The sequence below is a fragment of the Tamandua tetradactyla genome, chromosome 15 (assembly GCF_023851605.1).
Source record: "Tamandua tetradactyla isolate mTamTet1 chromosome 15, mTamTet1.pri, whole genome shotgun sequence".
In the NCBI taxonomy this organism is placed as follows: domain Eukaryota; kingdom Metazoa; phylum Chordata; class Mammalia; order Pilosa; family Myrmecophagidae; genus Tamandua; species Tamandua tetradactyla.
In genome coordinates this window covers 20,901,373-20,924,912 of record NC_135341.1, presented here as the reverse complement: position 1 = coordinate 20,924,912, position 23,540 = coordinate 20,901,373, and the positions used below count along the sequence as shown (strand labels likewise).

The 23,540-nt window shown below is 37.6% G+C and overlaps 1 protein-coding gene and 1 pseudogene across 1 annotated transcript in view; one reads left to right on the top strand and one right to left on the bottom strand.

Annotated features, from left to right (window-relative positions):
• The first annotated feature begins 5,596 nt into the window (after positions 1-5,596).
• LOC143658155 (U6 spliceosomal RNA) lies at positions 5,597-5,697 on the top strand (annotated as a pseudogene).
• An 899-nt stretch (positions 5,698-6,596) lies between these two features.
• LOC143657878 (cadherin-related family member 3-like) overlaps positions 6,597-23,540 on the bottom strand; it is a 66,760-nt gene continuing 49,816 nt past the window's right edge. Inside the window, 9 exon segments of the mRNA XM_077130367.1 lie at positions 6,597-6,754; positions 11,337-11,385; positions 12,382-12,406; positions 12,408-12,444; positions 12,547-12,566; positions 13,316-13,515; positions 15,442-15,686; positions 16,912-17,083; positions 20,422-20,654. Of these exon segments, the coding sequence (XP_076986482.1) occupies positions 6,597-6,754; positions 11,337-11,385; positions 12,382-12,406; positions 12,408-12,444; positions 12,547-12,566; positions 13,316-13,515; positions 15,442-15,686; positions 16,912-17,083; positions 20,422-20,654 (1,139 nt within the window).

Below are 23,540 nucleotides of genomic sequence, written 5' to 3'. Positions count from 1 at the left end.
CCCGCAAAGGCTGAGCTTTCCAATCAGGGGGTCTCTGTAGCTGAGGCTAACTCTGAAGCAGCTGACAGCTGAGTATAGACTACTGCACTGCAACTGGAAGGAAATCCTTCCTTGGAAAGGAATCTGGGTGGTACGTCTCCATGTATAGGAGGTTGTATCCAGACTCAGCAAGAAAGAGTGCAGCAATCATTAGCAATACTGCCATGGTCAGCATTAAGAAGGGCAGCATCATGCCAGGTATTTGGCACCCCCGCTTTAGAGAGAGGGGCCAAAGGGTAATGCCTAGGATTGGAATATCATGGTGATACCAGAAAATATATTGGGTCCAGGAAGAAAACCAAAAAGCCAGTAATTCAAATGAGGAATGGAACCTGCCTACTATCTGGTTAACTCTTGACAGGGCTAGAATGAGAATGGAAGAGTTCCATTGGTTTCTGATGAGAAATTGCTCACCCTTCCTTTTTTTATTCCACATTCACTTATTAGGTATCTACTATGTGCCAAGCATCTAATGTTCCAAGGCCGATGGAACATGACCTAGAAGAGTGAGCCAAATGCAATGGATGATTTCAGACCTGAGGTCTTAAGCTTTGCACTTCTTGTTTAATGGATGTGGCTTTTACACAGTTAATTATGTCTGTACAATTAGCCCATGGGCTTCTCCCGTCTCTACACCCCTTACAGGAGAGCCCCCCTACAATAAAGAAGACTTTGGGGTTCTGCCTGACTCCCTCCACTAAGCTTCCAGCTTTGACTTTGAATATCAGACAAGATGTTTCATTGCCGTAGTTACTTTACCGCTGTGGACTAGATTAAAGCAACTGTAGTCTGTCTGGGAAGGATGAATGTGATAGTGGGGAAGAGTTTGGGTATCCACCATATTGTGTGAGGAGTTAGAAACTTCACATAGATAGCAACAGGAATAGTAGTAGATGAATTTATCATAGTAAATATAATTGATAACTTTTCTCAAACACATGGATGTGAGATATTTTGTTAAGACTGGCCTAAAATTAAAAGGATGAAAAGATAAAGCGCTCCATTGATAGTCTTTGTGCACTGGACTTATCTACAATTAGATAGGTTGGTGGTTAAGGTGCTGCATAATGGTAAAGAAAGAACTGTTTAAATCTAATGTTATTGTTCACTACAATAAACACAAATCAAATATGTTTTAGGTCTAATGCAGAATTTGGACTGTCCCTACAGCCATATGTACTAGTGGCAATGCTTGTAATATACCAAGAGTATAATAAAACTGCCAATTTTTCCTATTTAAAGCCATCCACAGAGAGTTTAGATGATGAGTTAACAAAATTAGATGTCGTTAATTGCATTCCTAGGTAATTTTTATCCCAAAGGGATCATTTTGCTTTTTCCAGCTGAAAGTAAATCATTTATTACAGATGAAGGAGTGTAATTTTGGCGTTGGATGAAATATAAGGTTGCAATACTGAATGGAAGATATTATGCAGATATCCTGGTCCACAGTAGCTTCTTTATCAGCTAGTGAAAATATGCCTGTTTGGTCCAAGGAGTGTTCTTAATGAGGAAAAACATCGTGTTCTTTAATTATTTAACTCAGATTTTCATGCTGTCAACTAAATTTCTTTGGGGCCTCAATAATAATATATTGTTCTTCCATAAAAGAAAGAGCTCCCTGATAGGTAGTGAATTCCCCATCATGAAAACATTTAAGCAGGCCTAGGACCAACACTGGAAATGATGCAAGGGAAATTCATCTAAATTAGGCTATCACATAAAGATCAGACAAGGAAAATTTCAAAGGTAATTTATTTAGTAAACATCCATTGGGCCCTTTTCTTGGGCCAGGCATTAGAAGTTAGAGCTTTGGTAGGTCACAGCTCCCATTTTCAAGCAAAACAAAGTGCAGTAGTCACTTTTAGCTCTGAGATTCTACAACTTCTTAGTGAAATTATCTCAGATCTTTCTTTTTACCTTTCAAAATTCTTCTTTGGGCTCAAATTTTTTAACAACATTTGTTTGTGTTTCTCTTTTAATACAGAGAAATGAGAAAATCCCACCTCTCTTTCTGGTGTCTGCTATTACTGCATAACAAGCCACCTCAGAACTCAGTGGCTTGGAACAGCAGTCATTTATTGTTTTAGTTCCCATGTCTGTAGTTCAGTTAGAGGGTGGCATATCCATGCTGGGATCAGGTGGGTAGTTCTGCTTATCTTGGCTGGACTTAGCTGCGGGTTCATGGGGGAGGTCTTTGCTGTAGGTCAGCTGTGGCTGATGCAGCTTGGCTGGGTAGTTCTGCTCCACATGCTTCTCATCCTCCTCCTAAGTGGGCTAGCCTAGGCGTATTCTTCTCCTGGCAGCACAAGCAACCAGAAACAAGTTTTCTTGAGACTTGCACTCAGAATTGGCATGCCGTAACTTCCACCTCATTCTACTGAGCAAAGCAAATCGTATGGTTGAATCCAAAGCCAAGCAATTTGGACATGTTCTGCTTTTATGAGCACACACACATAAACACACCTTCCTGGGACTGAAATTGTAACTTTAAAACTTGAAAAATCAGTAGATGAGTGGAAATTCAGGATGGTCACGGTTGAGTCTTGAATGAGTGCCCAGAAGATGACACAGAAGAAATCTCTCAAATGGCAGAGCAATAGTTCAATGAGTTAGAGAATATGAGAGAAAAATAAGAGATTAAGTTAATTAATCCAGCAGCGCTAACATGGGAATTCTCACAAGGAGAAAAAGAAAAGATGCGAGCACGAAGATAAATATACAGATCAAGGAAGAAAATATCCCCTCTCCATGCAGATGAGAGACCTGAATGTAGTTGCCATTTGATTTGAAAGAAAAGCCTCAAACTTCTTACAAAATTCCTGAACATCAGGAATAAAGTGTAAAAAAGATAAGTTTGCCCTGTATTCTCACCACCAGTTAATCCCTATTTATGTTATTTTTTCTAATTAAAGTAATACACATACAAGGCTAGAAAATTCAATGGTTCGTAAAACTATGAAAGGATGCTCTTTACAAAAAGTATTTACTATTGAAAGTTTCTTGTGATTCCTTCTTGCACCCTAAAATTCATACATAAACCAACATATATGCCTGTATATGTAAATTCATTTTTATTTATTTAAATCAGTTAAATTTCTACAGTTTATGAAACATTATCACAATGTGTTTTTCCACATCAACACATGTGCAGACCTTCTCAACAGCCACATTTTACACTCCATCACAAGGACGTGGTGTGATTTTTTTCCTACCAATCTCCTATTAATGGATACCTTAATTTTTTTTTCCCATTTGTTTTCTCTTACAAACAATGCTACCATGAGCAACTCTCTAAATAAACCTTGAAAATCTTTTGTAAGCATATGTATAGGGAAATTCCAAGCAGTAAAATTGCAAAGTCAAAGACATTTTTATTGATTAAACACCTTGAAAAAAATCCCTGAATATATGAGACACAGCAAATATATGCTAAATGAACTGAAATGGTCCTATATTGCTTATAAGAAAGATTGAAAAATTTTGTACTTGATATTAGAGTATTTAAAAATCATTGTAGTGGACTTAAAAATCAGTAGTGGTCCCCAAAAAGATATGGCCACATCGTAATCCCCAGAATATGTGAATGTCACCTTATTTGGGAAAAGGTCTTTGCAGATGGAACTAAGGTAAAGATTTTGAGATGGGAAGAGTATCCTGAATCATCCGAGTGGTCCCTAAATCCGAGTGTCCTCATAGGTGAGCAGCAAAGGGAGATTTGACATAGAAACACAGAGGAGGATGAAGTGATGCAGCCACAAGACAAGGAACGCTGGGGAGACGCAAGAAACGGTTTCTCCCCTAGAACCTCCAGAGGAAGGGCAGCTCTGATGGACTTCAGACTTCTAGCCTTCAGAACTATGAGAGAACAAATTTCTGTTTTTTTAAGCCACGAATTTTATGGTAATTTCTTGCAGCAGCTTCAGGAAACTAACACAACCATATTATCAAATTGGTGCTTGCTGGTAAAATAGACTTTGGAGGTAAATTGATTATGGCACAAAAGAAGGTCACATTCCAGAGTTCTGCCCTACAGAGTAGCCTTCATTGGCTTCTTCCCAAAGAACTCTACTCTTGTCTCCAACTTGGCATTTTCTCTTATTCATGTCAGAAACTGAGGCCCATAGTAACTGTTCTTGTTTGCTAGCAGCCAGAATGTGGTATACCAGAAATGGAATGACTTTTTAAAAGGAATTTATTAAATTGCTGGTTTATAGTTATAAGATTATGAAAATGTCCAAATTAAAGCAAGGCTATAGAAATGTCTTATCTAAGAGAAAGATACTTTGGCTCAAGAAAGCTGATGATGTTCAGGGTTTCTCTCTCAACTGGAAAGACACACTGCAAACATGGCAATGTCTGCTAGCTTTCTCTCCAGGATGTTTCATGAAGCTCCCCCAGGGACATTTTCCTTCTTCCTCTCCAAAGGTCCCTGGCTGCATGGGATCTCATGGTTCTCGTGGCTCTGAAGCTTCTTCCAAAATGTCTCCTCTTTTAAAGGATTCCAATAAACTAATCAAGACCCACCTGGAATGGGTGGAGTCACATCTCCCTCTAATCAAAGGCTAATACCCACAATTGGATGTGTCACATCTCTGTGGAGATACCCTAATCAAATTTCAAACCTACAGGACTGAATAGGGATTAAAAGAAATGGCTGGATCAGGATTAAAACATGACTTTTCTAGGGCACATAATCCTTTCAAACCAGTCCAGTAACCAAACAAGGGAAAACCAACATCAATTTGCTAATTCTTCTTGGTTTTGAATCAGATTAAATACTAATTGATCTAATCCAGCCTTTGAGAGGAAAGTTTATAAACACACTTTTTTCCCTTTTAAAAGTTGAAGTGGTAGGAAATGGAGACTCTTTCACATCTACGTCCATCTGATCATAGTTGATCCGGCAAGAGTCTTGCTGGAGAGGGGAGAACCTCTTCCCAGACAATCTCTGGTCCGTCCCATGGTGAAGAATTATCATCCCCATCTGGAAGAACGCACAATAGATATTGTGAAACTCACAGAAGTTGTGGGGCCCATTACCAACTCATTCCAACTTTGATTGGCATAGAACCAAGGAATGACCACACCCATGGTCATGTCTGTGTTCCCTTGATTCATGCCAGTTCTCTCTAAGCAACCAATTTTGACCTAATAGAATGAATCCTTTTTTATAGGACCTCAATTTCTATGTCGTTTCTCACAGCAAAGTATGCAATAGAAATGGAGTGGACATCATTATATACATTTTCTAGAAGAAAAAACTGAATTTTTCAGAGACCAAGTGACTTATCCAGGCCCTAGACTTCAAATCACTGATATCCTCCATACCATAATCTGAGCTACACATAAATAAATAATGAGCTTGTTTATTTTCAGGTTGGGAGAAGCGGTGTCTCTGGGCTGAAAAGGAATCGTCCATGTGTACACATGTGAAAGAGGATGGATATCAAAGAATTTCTGATCATTCAAGCCCCCAATATCCTCTGATTCAATTATTAGTTCATTGCTCATGGTGTGTTTTACTTTGGATAAGATTTGTTAAAACAATATTATTGTGCTTGTTTTGGTGGCCCATATACTACAAATGCAATGATAGAGGAAAGCATGGCCCTTGCCAAAGATGACACACAAATTCATGTAGTGTTCCATATTTTAATAATATAACAGTATATATGGGAATCCCATGTTTTATGTATGCTTGTCCTGTAATCCACAACTCCTCTAATAAAAACAAAACAATATTATCTCCAAGCTGAATTCCATTTTGTGCTAAGTGTGTTTTTAACCTCTTAGCCTCTACCATAAACAACATTTCTGGTCTCCTGCTGGGGTGTGTCTTCTGATATCCAATGAGGTAGATAATCAGAAAGTCCATATGTGTTTTAAAACTTATTTGTCTAAGTACATAGCTCTCAGAAGTCTTAATTCTGACATTTCTTTTCAAATCATTAATAAGTAAAGTTTTCAGGTTGCCATTCTCCATACTGCTATAAAAAGAATTAAAAGCAAGATCAATTATGCTTTTACAAGCACTGAAAAATTCCTGCATTTTTTATGACTACCAGAAACCAAAAGTGTTCTTTTCTGAAGATAATTCCCATTTCCGCTCCATGGGTCATAGAGGCAATAAGCAATTTAAATCAAAGGCAAAAGACCAGATTCCGATATTCAAATTCACTTATTCAACAAATATGTATAGCAGGCTCACCCCACTCACGACATGACAGGCACATGCTGGGGGTATAGCAGTGAACAAAACAAAGGCTCTGATTTCACGAAGCATAAATTCTACTAGGAAAAGTCAGATAATGAGCAAATATCCATTTAGTCCTTTTGTTTTCAGCAAAACATTTTCAGACTCAAGTTTGACCACTTAAACCCATTACCTGCTGCCCTCACCTAGACTCCCTGAATGAGTAGATTACAGTAAGCTAAAAACACAGTCCAAGCAGCTGGCCTCACGCCTACAATTGAATTTAAGATAGCCGAAATAAAAACTGCCCATGACAAGCACATACACAAAAAAAGCAACCCCTCGGAGGCTCTGGAAAATGCTATCTTTGCATAGGCATTTTTAGGGATGCAGACGCCTCAGAAGAGTGGATCTCTGGGAGGGAATATATGTTTGTCAAAGACTCCTCCTGGCCCCAGGGGGGCTTCTTCCACTTTCTTGCTGCTGTTCTCCTGCTGTATTCGTATACATTCCCAGAGACTGTGGGAGAACACGAAACACAGAGAAAGTAAACCCCAGTGAATTCACAAAGCATTGATTCATTGAGCATTTGCTACATACCTCGCCCCGTGACCAACCGCTTGTCTTCTCAAGTCTTACTCTGTTACCAAAGGGAAAACTAGAAGCAAAACTTGAAGCAGCATGTAATTTCACATGCATTAAAAATCGCTGTGTTAAATTGAGTAGATTGAAATACTAGTGATCAATGAAAGAGAATGGGAAGGGGTATAGTAAAAATAGGGGAACAGAGGTTAAAATAGATTGGGTAGATGGAAATACTAGCAGTCAATGAGAGGGAGGGGTAAGGGTATGTATGAATTTTTTCTTTTTATTTCTTTTTCCAGAGTAATGCAATGAATGTACAGCTATGTGATGATATTGTGAGTCATTGATTATATGCCAACAATGGAATGTTCATATGTTAAAAATGTTCATGCGCATGTTGTTATATTTTGTCAATAAAAAAATAATTGCTGTGTTAGCACAAGAGAATTCTTTTCTTGGTGATGGAATAGTTCTGTATCTCAACTGCAGTCACGGTTATATGAATCTGCATAGGTGATTAAATGTCATCACTGCACACACAGAATGTAAAATATGTATATATATTATATCTGCAAACATTGGTGAAAACAGTAGAATCTGTAGTTGAGTTAATTGTGTTTTACAATGTCAACTTTCTGGTTTGGGTTACAAACTGTAGATACTAAGATGCTACCATTGGGTGATGGGTAGCCAGACTTCACTGTACATTTTTTTTTTTAATTTCTTGAGAGTATATAATTTTTTTTTGCAGGTGCATGGCCTGGGAATCGAACCCAGGTCTTCCATATGGAAGATGAGCATTCTACCACTGAATCACCCATGCACCCTATAATTATTTTTAAATTAAAAAAATAAGTAAAAGATCATGCCAAACTGTGCTTTTTTTTAATTGCTCCTAAAGTGATCTACCCTACATAGTGTCCTGAAGTTTAATCTGCCCAACCTTCATGGAAACAGTAATGAAATAAGAATAGTATGCAACAGAAAAGAAACAGGATAAATAGGACTTGAAATATAGTAGGAATTCTACCAATTTCTTATTAGATGACTTAGATATAATTAATAAATTGAAAAAAACTAATAACTACATAATAGCTGACTCCAATAATATATATCATATACTGGACTCTGTTTTCATATATTAACTCATTTAATTCATTTCACCTTGTGAGGTAGGTACATATTATTAGTTTCCATTTTATAGATGAGGAAACCGAGACACAGAGACAATAGGTAACTTACCAAAGTCACATCATCTGTAGGTGGTAGATTGAGGTTTGAACCCAGGGAGTTCAACCATAGAGCTCTACATGGTAGGTTGTTAAGGGCGGGGGACCATATCCTATTTTACTTTGCTTGGACCTCCATAAATAACATACCTTCTGCATCACCCTCTGGGTTCAACAGACACTTGATAAAAAATGGTGTGTCCTAGCACACATAGCTAAACTCACATTTTATTTTACAATATTTCTTTTCTTTAATGTGAAACTTCAATATGCTGAGTCAACTCTCAAAAACCCATTAGTTGAGGGCCACAGTGGCTCAGCAGTCAGGAATGCTTGCCTGCGATGCCAGAGGACCCGGGTTCGGTTCCCGGTGCCTGCCTATATAAAAAAAAAAAACCCATTAGTTGAAAGGTGAATCTTCTGCCAGAGTTATTGCTGGGTAGACAATGCACTTCTCTGGTATCCCCCTACCCCACCAAATAAATCATGCCATCAACCAATAGCACATGTTGGAACATGAAAACAAATTGCTGAGTCATCCATCTCACATCCAGTTTCAAAACAAGACAAATGCACCAGGCCCAACATGCGGTAACTAGGTCCTTTGTATTGAGAAGGCCAAAGGCCAGAACGGTAAAAGTGATTGCAATACCTTGTTGTCTTTATCAGACCATGTTTTTGTTCTTGAATGGAGGGACCCACGGCCAGTCTTTTTGGATGTGCTGTTTTGGGTTGAGAAAGCCAATGGGCAGCAAGGTCTTGAACAGTACTGGGTGTGGGCTTCAATGTTAGACCATCTGGCTTCCAATCTTGGCCCCTTCCTCTCACTAACCTGTATTCCAAGCAAGTTACCATATCTCCATGTGCCTTGGTTTTCTAGTTTAGAAAATGGAGGTGCTAATAATAGTGCCTACCCCATAAATAATAGAGAATTAACAATCCATGTAAAAGCATTAACTCCAATGAAGTAAAAATTCAATAAATATCTGCTGTGATTACCTGTTATAGATGCCTATAAAAATCTTGTAATAAGGCTGAAACTTCAAAAAATCTTTCTGTGTTCAAGGCAGAATAACATTAAATTGGTTAATAATTATAAAGTGTTTAGAAAAAACATGGCACACAACAAGTACTAAGTAAGTGTGTATTAAATACACATTTAACACAAATGTAGAAGTAACAAGAAATGAAGTGCAGTAGTTTTTATTATTTTCAATAATAATAGTGAAGTAGAAGTAGAACCAGGTGAAGGGCTTGGAGGTCTCCTGCAATCCATGCTCTGTCATTTCTTCACCAAGAAACCCTGGTACAAAACACTCCATCCATAGCAGCATGGCAACATTCACATGGATCCTTGTATCCAGAGTTCCTAGCTCCCCTTATAAAGTAGGCTCTAAACAGGATAATTGAATGAAATATTTTTAAGAGGAGAGACCTCCTTTAGGAAGAGCTTGTAGCCAATAATAAAGCAACACTAATTTCGTGCCAAGTCATTCAGAGCAGTCAGGATTTAACTTGCAATCAAGTGTCACAAGCCGTCAAAATGCCAGTGGGTCTTATGTGATTAATATTCTCTATGGAAGGACACTTGACAAAATGATATTTACATTCATTACATTCACATTTAAGCCTCGCAGTCAGCCACAGCACACAATATCATGCCCACCTCTCAGCTAGGGAAAAGGAGACTCAGGAAGATTAAGCACTTTGACCATAGTCACATGAAATTAATGGCTGGTGCCAACACACAAACCCAAATCTCCTAACACCACCCCCAGGGTTTTTCCAAATAAAGTTAGACAACTTCCTGTTCCTTGTGCCTTCCTTATGAGAAATAATTTCAGAAGAAAAGTCTCTGAAATATTTCATAAAACAGAGGTATGATCTATTATGCAATTACAGAGTTCATAACAGACAAAATCTTTAGACTAGGGATTACAAATCCAAAACCCATCTGGTCTATAGATGTTCTTGCAGATAAAAGATGGCCACAAATTGTTTAATCTTCCCCTGAGAGGTGGAGTCTATGCTTTGGCCATAGAATAGGGGCAGAAGTAACTCTATGCCGGTTTCCAGGCCAAGGTCTCAAGGTCTCAAGACCCTGTCTATCTCCTCTACCTAGAGCTGCCAGAAACTGAATGGCTTCAAAAGCAGAAATTTATCTCACAGTTTAGAGACTAGAAGTATGACATCAAAGTATCATTAGGGCCAAGCTTCCTTTGAAGTCTGTAAGGAAAATTCTTCCCTGCCTCTTCCTAGCTTCTGATATTTGCCAACAATCCTTGGCATTCCTTGACTTGTAAATCCATCACTCTGTCTCCCCCATCTTCCCATGACCTTTCCCCTTTCTTTCTCCTTTCCCCTTCTTATAAGGATGTCAGTCATATTGGATGAAGGTCCCACCCTACCTAGTATGGCCTCATTATAACATAACTAATTACTTCTGCAATCACCCTATCCCCAAATAAGGTCATATTTTGAGGTGCTGAGGATCAGGACTTCAACATATCTTTTTTGTGGGGGATACAGTTCAACCCATGACACTATATCTTGGAGCTCTCCCTGGGAGGTCTAAACTTCCTTGTAAGTTATCCAACTACCCTGATGAAGAAACCACATGAAGAGAATCTGAGATTACATAGAGACAAGGAAGGACACACCTGAACCCAACTCTGAAACTGTCTCCACCAAGATATCAGGCATGTGAGTGAAACTGCCTTGGACCCACCAGCCCAGCCCAGCTGCCAACTGAGTGCTCACTTTTGATACCACATAGAGCAAAAGAATTGCCCAGGTAAGCCCTACACAAATTCCTGACCCATGAAGTTGTGAGATATTCAGAAATGGTGGTCGTTCCAAGCTAGTAAATTTGGCGATAGTTTGTTATATAACAATAGAAAACCAGGAGGGTAAAAAAGTGCTTTATTTGGTCAGCACAATAGAGTTTGATTTAAATGAATTAGTCGCTTATATTTAAAAATAGGTAGAGTTCATGTAATGATTTGGATTCCCAGTGTCTTTTTTGAAACATCAGAAATCTGATAACCCCAGGTTTTATGTCCATGTCGGCAATACTTTTGTAGAGCTGAGTAATGGCCATCCCTCTAGAAATATGCACTCTCTGTAGTTTGCTATAGTCTCTAACACCCCCTGTCCTTCCCCCATTTATTTATTTTATATTCCCATTCATTTATTTTACCTATCTAGCACATAAGTAATCCATTCACAGAGTTTAGCATTCAAATAGGCAAAATGGGTTTAATGCAAATGGTATCTAAGCATCATACCTGGATCAATGGCTTCTCCATCAAATACAGTCTCATACACAATGGCTTCCTTTTAAAAAAGCATAAAATGTAAGCAATAAAGTCAGTTTGATGAAATTAGTTTTCGTATGTGTTGAATACTTTGAGCAAATGACGTCTTATAAATTACCTCAGCTTTGTAATCCATAGAAAGCTAGCAACCTAGGATCCAAAAACTTCCTGCTATTATTTCTTCCTAATGCCACTCCCCACATCAGTCTGCCTGCCAGGCCCTCCGTTGACTCAGCTCTTTTTGTTGATGTGAGGCCCCTTATCTTGGATAGAAAACTCTATCACATTTCAGTTCCTCATTGTGGGTCAGGGTTAGGTCAGCTGGCATAAGATTCCACAAAGGAATACAGTTCCTAAAGGAGGACCAATTTTGTTAGAGGAAAGGAATAGTGAGAGAGAATCAACTCATGAAACAATGTCGTGGTCAGTCAGAACCCAGGTAGAAGTGCCCTTGGCTATGGGAAGGCAGGAAGAGTAAAAAAGGAGAGATGGAGGTAAAAATATCCTTTCTTGTTCCACTCCACATTTATATTTCCTGTGATAGAAAATATCTTGTATAGTTGTTTATATGACTAATTTAATGAATGATCCTCAGTCCATTTCAAGATTTATTTATATATGCCAAGGTATAGATTTTACCATCTGCTAAGAAATTCCAGGTCTGAAAAACTTATTCAGATTTGTCACAAGTATAATTTTTTGCAAATACAGTTTTAATTTTTTCAGTAATGGTGATAACTATGGATTTACATTTATCTAGGGTTGTTTTTTCTGAATGCACATATAATTATTGAGACAAATTTTGACCTAACCCAAATTCTTAGACTGGATTTGAAATTCCAGTTTGTAATCCACAGAAATTGAGCAGAAACAGATAAATTGAAGTTATTTTATTTCCTATCTATGATTCTTGAGTAGATTTGCCATAATGTTTATATGGAAGAACTTTTCACTGAACAATTAAAAGGAAAATGTTTCTTTCTTCTTCTGTAGAGAAATTAAAAAATGTACTTACTGTTAATATTTCTAACTTTTTATTTGTTTCCTGTGACAGGGTTTTCCTTTTGATTTTTATCTCCTGTTCAAGAAAATAAAACTCAGATATCTGGTGAGCAACAACAACAACAAAAATCAGATAATTTGCACATAATCATGTGACAATTATCAGTCTGTGTCTTACCTGCAATATATATCATTCCTCTGTAAGAAAAGAAAATTCCACAAAATATTAGCTTCATTATGCTACCTCACGGTAAAAAAAGCATTTCATTTTTTTTGCAAGACAGGCTATTAACACATCTGCCCACCACAAGAAAAAAAAAAAGTACTGTTTGGGGAATAATAAAGTATCCTTCATTAACCATTACCCCCTCTCCTTGCACCATAAATAAACCTTTTTTAGTTAATGAAAATTCATATCCAACTCTGTTTTTGAAGCCAAGATATTCTGTACCGTCAAAAACTATTTTGGGTGGTGATGAAAGCGACTGCATTTTCTATCCATTTCTTTGGCTTCCCTGCCCAGCCTGATATAGATTTAAAACCAGACAGATGTGTGGAGAGAGTACCTGGGTTTATCATCTGTCCTTAGGCTAGTTCACAGTGGTTGTCAACCACCCATCTATGAAACTGCTTGTATCAAAATAAATATGTTTGCTTAAAACATTTTCACAAAGGATCTGTTTCAGATATTCTAAAGTAGTAGCTCCCAAAATGATGTTTTTATTTTATTTCGTTTTTGAATTAGGCTGTTTTTTAAAGAAAGTTCTCCAGCTACTTCTGAGATAGAGCAGATTTTGGAGCAATGGTGAAAGGGACCATCAAGCTTTATGTTCCAACTACTTTCTTCTGAGCTCCTCAATAGCAAATTTAGAAGCCCTCAGAGTAAGATCATCAAGCAATCGATTTCAACTCCTAATATCAAAAACTTGGAGAAAAAATGTACCTACTTGGGTTTGGGCTTGGAGACTTCCTTGGCCATTTTCTGACCACATTCTTTACTGTTGCTGTATCTCCAAAGCAGGAAGCACACCCAGGCAACCAACCCAGCAAAGAAAACAGCCATCAGAGTAAAGATGAAAGGAATGTACCAGTCACTGAATTTGTACGTGTTGATAGCTGTGTACACGATGGTCAGACCTTTCCTTTGCTGGGAAATATTATTTCAAAGCAAACAGAGAATTAGTATAGGATTTCAGAGGGTATCTGTTTTACAAATAATAGTATCAGTATAGAAAAGTAGCCCTATACATATGGTGAATGATTGTCGCAGACGTGTATTGTTTAAGCACCCAGGTGATATGGAGGAGGACACTAGCATAGAGAAAAGAAGGTTCTAACTTAGGAATCCTAAGACCAGAATTGTATGCAATGACTGCTCTGTGATCGTGCACAAATCACTTCTCTTCTCAGCCCTCAGTTTTCTTAGGGGTTGAATTTGGTGGTATCTGAGGTCCTCTCAGGTTTGTACACCTCTATTGTCTACTCCACACACAATAAACCTGTTTGTAAATCCTGAGAAAACAGTATGTCTCAAAAACCAGATATTCTGGTGGAAAGATTTGCCATCTGTATTGTAAATAATGCTTCTATTTCAAAGGATCAACTATAATAAAATACACTAAACAATAAGTCTACTAAATAGACTTTTATCCTTGGATGACTCAAAGCCAACTGAAATTTTGTAGAGGCTTTGTATATCTATTTTTTCTAAATAATAAAATACTAAAGAGTCTTCTAAATATTATGGAGTTGGATTGAAGATTAGATGAAATTATGAATATATGTCAAATAGTACAGTACCTGGCACATAGTAGATGTACATTTTTATGAGTAGCATGGCTACTAGAGAATAATACTTCAAAGTGCCAATTTGTAAAGATTTTTAATTGATAGATTCAAGTAAAATAAAATGGCTGCCTACATTGGGCATGGCTGGGCATGACCCTGTTTCACAAATTTTCCAAAGACAAAAACAATTGACCTGCAAGTGTTTCAAGAAAATGGAGCAACGAAATGCACCATACAGAATTCCAGTCAAGCAACACCTGGTGGTTAAACCAGTTCAGGTCCAGTAGAGATAGCATATCAGAATGGGCAAGCATACCAGTGTAAATCTGCTCCCCACTTTGTAAGACACCCTCCCCCATGTAAAATGGAAACTTAGCCTCAACCCTTCAGAACATTTCCTTGCTTGCTTCTGCATTTCCTCTATATAAGCTCCCTCTCCCCACCACCACAATGGAGCGCTTTCCCACACACGTTTTGGACTAATGAATTATAAACTGCTCAAGTAAATTCCCATATTTAATATCTTATCTACTTTTTTAACAGAATTTATTGAGTCGTGGGCCCTTCTAATGTCTGCTGGGCAGGACTTTCAGATCATTCAGACATAGCAAATTACTTAGGAGTCCTCTATAATCTACCTTCCATTAGCACACACTGGTGTGCCCTCTCAACAGATTTATATTCAAAGATGCACACTCTAAAATGAAGCATGGTGGCTGGAAGGGGGAGATGCCAAGTGGAAAGGCATGTGATGAACCTGCCCTGAGTAGCTGGGTGACCCAGGGCCCAAGCCCTCCCCCTCCAAATTGAGAATTAGTTACTGCATATAGCTGCCTACAATTACTGGGAAGAAGTTAAAGTTCATCAGACCTCCTCTGGACATGGATGGGGAGTAGAATGTATAGACGGTATTGTAAACAAAGCATTAAACTCCCCTCCCTTGATCACTGTTGATAATAAACCTCCAGACCACTGTGTCATGAGACCTTGCTAAAACTCTCTTCACACCCTTGTAAGCCCTTGCACTCCCCACCCTTTTGTGGAGCATTAACTTCCATTTCCCGACTGGCCACCATCGGGAATTTTCTCCTATTCATTAAGTCCCAGTAAAATCCATAGCTGACTCCATGCCTAGTGCGTTCTCTGGTCTTAGGGCTGCACTGACCAGAGCTCTTTGAGAGCTGGGTTGGCATAGTAGCCCTTTAGACTTCTTAGATGAAACTTGAATTTATAGTCGGTTATTTCCCTCACACAGACCCAAATTAAATTCCATGACTTAACTTACTTCAGAATCGGTAGTTGAAAGAGGTGGCATACTGGCCCTTGTCACATAAATATCTATAACAGCAGTTCCTGTCCTAGGCTTGGTGGCTTTGCTGTATTTCAGGTTGTCGTCGATTATGTGTACCACAAGATGGTACTGCCGCTGCAGCTCAGCTCCAGATTCAAAGTGAAAAGGATTTTTCACAATTAATTTTGGAATATTTGAACCTCGAGTTGGGTCAAATCCAAAATGATGGTTTTCATTTCCTTTAAAAGAGATCATTTTAAAATTAGAATTATTTCAAGATACATTAAAAGGTTTTCTCGGGCTACCTTAAACTGTTGTTGAAACATGGTGGGGTGCAAATAAATAAATTTTCTATTGTATTCTGAATTCCTATATGTATACATGGCTTATAACAAAATTGAGATGAAGTAAGCAATAAATTCCATTGGTTAGGAAAAATAATGTAGGGTTCAGATATTGGTCTGATCCCCATCCATGGCCAGCAAACAACACTATCATCAAATTATTTGGTTTACCTGCTTTCCTTTCCTCTACCTCCCACTGAGAGCAATCTGACCACCACTTTCACTTGGTCTAGGGCAATAACAAATGGGCCAGTCAGACAGCAAATACATATTGAATCTCTACTAAGTTTCAGGTCCTTTTCATGGCCCTGGAAACACTGTTGTAAACGAGATGCACATGGTTCCTACCCTCATGGAGCTTACTGTTTAAAAAGGAGAGGAGACATTGAACTAGTCTTAATTTTTAATTGTCAATGTGTTTGCTGATTTCCATGTTCCTATTTTCAGATATATGACAGGAGGTCTAACCGCCACACTTTAAGTGGCTCTCCTTATTATATTATCTCCTGATACCCTATAGTTTTCTTTTATATAACTTATCACCATTTATAATTTTGTAATTGTTGATGTTACTACTAGTTTAACAGAAAATGAGCTCCATGAATATAAGGTTGACGTCTGTCTTATACACCACTGAATACCTATCCCTCAGTACTGTACCTAAGCCATATTTGGTCTCAGATAAATGTTTTCCCTGGATCACAAGATTGTGAATAAAGTTGATATGGATTTGTGTAACTCCAAACAATATAGCTCAAAACATCTGCCTAGTGAATCTGTATTGGCATCATTAGTTGGAAGGGTGGCTACTATTTTTGATCAGCACCACGGACAGCAGAGTCAGTTCCCTGGAACTTAACTTTCAGTGCTTCCCAAGAAAATCAAAAAACTCTTCTTGTCAAAGCATCCGTGAAATCACTGATAGCTCCACTATAGGAGGAATTAAATTGGACATGTGGAAGTGGAAAGAAAATGCAAGGAAATGTAAAGCTATTTCTGTGAAATAGCTTGACCTTTATAAATATAATCATTTCTAAGGTGATGTCAAATCTAACAGGGTATATAACAAATACCAAACTGAGACATGCTCATGATTAAAAGAAATATCAAAAACATCCACCAGAAACAATCTCAAAGCGCATTTCAAAATCTTGTGAATCTCTGTCGTGGCAGCTTAGTTGGAAGCCATTGACGTTTGTCCCAGCGACAACATTGTCAAAAATGACTGCCTTATACAGAGAAGGCATGCAGACAGGTGCCCCATCATTCTCATCTTCGATGTCAACAGTGACCTGTCAGCAAGGGGGAGGAAAAAACAGCACATCCACGTCATGTGACTATTTATATACAAAACTGTGTACAAAAATAATCATCTTGGTAAAGACAGATCATTTGGGATTATTAAATATAAAGTCAAGAATTTTGAGTTTGAATAAACATGTCTGCAGATTTGAGTTCTGGCTGTCAGTCAACCACTCAGTTGGTTTATTATTCTTGGGTTAACTGTGACATTTGGTGTGGTTATGAGGACAGCTTTGAGCTCATTAGAAGAGCCTTGGAAAGCTCACAAATTATGTAAATGATAAGAAGGGAAACTGAAGAATATGGCTCTAAAAATTATAATCCCTTGAACCTTCAGCAATCCATGTTTAGTGACAAACATATCCTGAATTTGCTTCCTCTTTCTTAACTTAGGGGCTTCCTCTGCAATGTTCTCTCAACACAACAGGTTTGTTGGTAATAATATGATACTTCAAAGTATGTGCTAACCTTTATTAAGGGCTGGTGACAAGTTTTTATTAATTAAAATACCATAAATCAGGAAACTGTGATGATTTACACAGAAAAAGATCAAAATATCAAGGATTTTAAATGTCAGTGATCGAATGCCAGTCTGCCTAAAAGGTTATCTGCCCACCTCTTAGACGAATAGTAACTTTCTCAACAACATTGGCATAGAATCCCTGGTGTGTCCATATCTGCAAGAATTATCTTTGAAAAATGTTTTCTATAATGTTTTAACAATACTGCTCAATTCTTGGGGAATAGTCATTCTTTAGTACTATGATTACATAATATGATTACATAGTATTTAATAATAATACTAATTATCATTTGATAAAAATTTAATAATCCTTTAATAATAATAATACACAAATAAGTATTTTAGACATTAGAACTATTTAATGGCTAAAGGAACAGTGCAGAGAAGGCCCCTAAGTTAAGAAAAGGAAGCAAATTCAGGATATGTTTGTCATTAAACATGTATAGTTAAAGGTTCAAGCATAGTAATTGCTACTATGTAGGTTGTGATAGAGAACTATCTAATGGCTTATGGAACTATTCTAGAAGGGTGTTCAGAGAAGACCTTTCTTTTTTGACTCACAATCCTATCTCCTCTACTCTGTATTTGATATATGTCCATAAATATACATCCTCATGAAATATGTAGGGTTTAGTCATGCAATTTTAATTTTCATAAATAATATTATGTTATAGATTCTTCTTATTTCCTACTTATTGCACACAGGGCCATATTTTTCCACTCTTTTCGTGTTGTTTTTGTATAGTTTGCTATTTATTTTTGATTATTAGTATTTCATCATATGCACCTACAATATTTAACTTATTCATTGCTCTAATGGTAAACATTTGGTTGTTTCAAATTTCCACCACCACACAAAATGGAAAGACCTTTGTTGACAGATTTCACTTGGACAGAGATGTGATGAAAGTGAGAATGTGGCTATTGAGAGAACAAGCATTAGTCTTAAGCAAAGATTCTGAGGTGTGAATATTCTTGATGTGTTTGAGAAACAGCAAAAAGTTGATGTGGTTAGATTGGAGTAGAATTAGGAGCTGAGAACAAAGAGGTAGTCAGGCCTGACCATACAGTGATTATGGACCTCCAAGGACACTGGATTGTATGGTAAGTGTGATTGGAAGTTGTTGAGTGCTTTGAGGAAGGAGCAGATCTGTCTTTTTGAAGAAACACTTTGTGAAGAACAGATTGTAAAAAGCACTTATACAAGGGTGGATTGTAGTTAAAGGCTGTTGCACTAGACCAGGTAAGGGATGATGGTGATACAACCAGGGGTTAGCAGTGGGTAGGGAGAAGTGGAAGGATTCAGGATATATTTTATAAGTATAGATAGCAGGATTTGCTTTTGGATTGGAAAGATAACTTTAAGGCATATGACAATGATTAAGTGCCTAGGATTCAGTTCTAAGCCTTGGAACTGAAATTCTGCCAACTGAAAAAGGTTTACCAGTAACTACCACATGGGAAAGGATTGAAGTCTAAATTAGACAATTAAGGGCAGATGATATATAGTACGTGGCCATTATCAGGTCTCAACAAAGTGTGGTTATTGATGACAATGATGATAATGATGATGGATCCCTAAACTTTGTAAGTCCAAACACCTGTCTCCCTTTACTGAACTTTTAACAAGCTTTTATCTATACCATAATTTGGCACTTGTTTAACTTTCCATATGCTAAAGCTCCTTGAAGGCATTAATGGTGTCTTATACTCCTTTGTAACCCAGGATACTATGAACAAGTTCCTGCTTCATTATTAAGCAAAACAAATTATTTGTATACAAACAGAGCCATGTAGAGCTTATTTCAAAAGCTCTACTGCCCTCTTTGTCAGTTATAACAGGAAGCTGATAACTGTAAGTGGTATCCCATATTATTTTTTTTTCCCATGTTATTTTGAAAGTTGATAAATATTTATGGGAAAACCTTCCTCTGCTACTTAGGTGTAAAGATCACTTGCGCAAATATCCTCCTGAGATACCCAAGTCACCAGATCCTGCCCTCAAGACTGTAACTCCCTCCCTATGAAAGTCATTCTTCTCCATGATGTGAATGGGCCTGGTATCTTCCACACCCTAATAACCACAGGACCTTCCAGTCAGGCAATTCTATACAGTAGGAGGAAATGCACCATGACTCATCAGGCCAGATGGGATCTTAAAATTATTCATTCCTGCTTCTGCCTTCTCTCCAACGACAAAACTTTTTAGTCATTCTTACACACACCACATCATCAGAACAGCAGTATTCATTCCACTGAGGTCTTTCAAGAGTGCTTTGATATTGCTAAAATAATTTAGTGGTCCACATTTCCCCCCACTTTGCTGTCAAAAGACTACCCCTTGGTTAACTATCTTTGTTGTAAACATCTAATTTTGAGGAGAGGAAGCTTGGGTTTGAATCCCAATTCCACCCACCTGAGGAGTGACCTCCGGTAAATTTCCTAGACTCTGTGCCTTGATTTTCCTCATCTGTTAAGTGGAAATGATAATAATATTGCCTCTCTTGAAGGTGTAAAGTGAGAACGAACTGTGTAAGCACTAGATACATATTAGTTGTTGCTATATGTTTTAATCTAATTGAGCATGAGAGGAGTTAGAAGGTTCTTTTTCATTCCCAACCAAGTCTCAAACATCCAAGGCTTTAAACATGCAAAACTCCTGGGAAGGAGGAGGAAGTTGTAGGCTTCTCCTTCTCCACTGTTATTTTTTGACCATTCCAATGATAATAAATTAAAATGTAATAGAATTATTATCATGATCAAGATCCTCTCAGCTAATATCAGAATCTGGGGCCCTCTCCTTACTATGGTCATCGCTGTGCGAGCCTGAAATCTGTCACAGTCCAGAGCTTCCACGGTGAGGTTATATTGCTTCACTGACTCATAGTCTGGCTGTGTGGTGAGCTCAATCAGTCCAGAGAGAGGGTGAATCCAGAATCTTTGTATAACCTGGATGTCGCCATTGGTTATTTTGTAAGTCACGCAGTTTGGTGGGTGGTCTTCATCAATGGCAATCACTCCTCCAACTTTGTAGAAAGCTGCCAATAACATTTTATAAAGTTCACTCTTGTCAATCAGATGCACAACTCTAAAAAAGCTGAATGTATCTTTGCCTTCCAAATAGTATGCTACTTTACCTGAATCCTTTTGGATGATGAAATGTTTTTGGAGACTCTAATGCTACATGAGAGAAGATGGATTTAGAAGTTCTCCACTACTTTAAACCACACGGCATGAGTCAAATGATATGGATCAAGAATACATTTATAATAAAAATAATAATAAACTGACATGTCACAATGCTTATTTTTTAACAGACATGCTAAAATTAGCATCAGATAATGGTTCAAGCTACAGACTCTGGAACTGGAACCAAGTCTCAGCTCTACCATTTGCCACCTATAATTCCTTGGGGAATTTTGTAACCTCTCGGGGCCTCATATTTTTTAACTATAAAATAGGATAATGATAGTATCCACCATTTAGAGTTGTGAAGATTAATGAGTTGATAAATATAAAGCACTTAGAGCAGTGCCTGTTATATAGTATGTGCTATATGAGAATTAGCTATTATTTACATGTATCTTCTCACTGAATCTTCACAACAGCTATTATGATATATGCCCTATATGAGTTGATAAATATAAAGCACTTAGAGCAGTACCTTTTATAATAGTAAGTGCTATATGAGGATTAGCTATTATTTACGTGTATCTTCTCAGTGAATCTTCACAACAGCCTTATGATATATGTCCTATTACTGTTCCTGTTTTCACAAATAAGGAACTTATGGTCCAGGGCTATTAAGTGACTTACCCACAGTCACAGAGCTAAGAGTGGTAGAGTTAGGCGTCAAATCTGTCTCTGCTAAACCTACTGAACAACCAACATTTTGTAATCACTTTGCACTAAGTCCAATATATAATACTTCCAAATCTTTTAGAAGAATGGTGCATGAGGTGGAATGATTGCGTTAATAATCCCAATTCTTCACTCCTCCCTATATTCATGCCATATACCCTTGTAGTGCCCTTCAACTAAGATGAGCTCAGTTGCATGGCTCGTTTTAGCCAAGGGGATGTTAGCACATCTGCTGCAAGCAATATCTTGAAAAGCATTTGTGTGATTCAGCTTGCCTTGTCTTACTCTCGCACCTCTTCTTTTGCCATGAGAGCATGCTTGGACTAGCTTGTCGGAGAATGATATAGGAATGAGGTCATCCTTGTCACCCCAGCCAAAGCTATGCTAGATCAGCTGAAAGTCAGTCAACTCCCACAATTTTGAGCAAGCCCAGTCAAGACCAGAGAGTAGCCCAGCCAAGGACTAAATAAATGTGTATTGTTGTACTATTCTAATTTTTTGTTGGTATCATTATACAGCACACTTATGACAATAGATAACTGATAACTGAATTTACCCCCAATTGCTTTCTGCCTGGATTCTAAACTCCAGGGCAGATACTTTGACTCCTCTATTTAGTAAAATATCAAACAAAAAACAGGACACACAAATATGCACATAAATCATTTTGGTTGCTAATAATCAAGAATGAAAATCAACCAAGGTTTAAAACATTCTCTGGTAATGTATTATGAAGCAGGTAATGAACACAACTCATAATACCAAGAACAGGGAAATCACATTACTGAACAAGAACTTAATGTTCCATCCTGTGAATCCAGAATACAAAAAGTCCAACCTACTGCCTATGAAAAAGCATCATTATTAAGAGAAAGGTATCCCAACAGCTGGAAGACCTCATAAAATAAAGTTAAATTGCTATCTCGATCAAGTAGTCCTGGAGAGAGATGGTGTCATTTTCACATTTTATACCTGGTTAAGTGTGATGGGAAGGTTAAATTCTCCTATAGGCATAAAATTAATGCTTCAATAAAACTAAAAGTTATCTTGAGTATCTTTAGCTGATGTTTAAAATAGAAAATTATAAAACTCTGTAAGTCTGCCAAATTTCCTCATCATAAACCATTGGAAATGAAACACGTTTTCCCTTGTGTCTTGTAATGTAGTGTGATGTAATTTTCATGTGCTTTCTTCTAAATCATTACTGATAAAGGATTTTTTTCTTTTGGTCTATGCCTATCCTCCTCCGGAAGCTTTATATCGAGAGATTCAGTTACTCATCATATACCATCAAAAAACATTACTTTATTTAGAAAGTCCCATAATTTTGTGAGAGGAAAAATACTCATACAGTCATCAAGACACAATTCATATCCTCTGTGCTAATCAGCACAGCTTGAAAAGAGGCTCCCACATTAATGGATTTTTGAAAGTTCCTCAAGGTCTATAGGCTAAATGTTGGATATTTTGAGGGGAGTTTGTTTACATGGGAATTCTAACCTTCAATTTCCTCCTTTAAGGCAAATTGCCACCTAGTTGTGAGATGATTTTGTCTGTTCTAATGGGCATATCCTAAAAAAACAACCCTCCACTAATTTCATTCAGTTCAGGTATTTGGTAGAGAAGAGCTAGAGATGGCCAAAAAGCAAGGAAAGTGTTCTGGCACATTGTAGTTCAGTAAATGTTAGAAGTTCTTATTTTCTTGGCAATCATACCGTGACTATTGTTAGCATGTGCCATGTAGTTAACATACATACAATTACCATTTAATCCTCTTCTCATCTCTGTGACATAGTATTATATCCATTTTACAGATAAGAGGTCAAAGGCATATAGAAGTTATATGATTTGCATAAGGTCATTTTACTAGCAGTAGCAGAGACAGAATTTGAATTCAGTTCTATTTGACTATGCTGATATTCAATCTTCTATAAAATGGTGCAAACTTCTGAAGACCTAGAAGTCTTCTATCTGGAACAATTGAGTCACTAGTCAACTATTGGAAAATAGCACACATAGCAATGACCTACTTAGCTCTTTGACCTAATTCTCAGAACTTATTT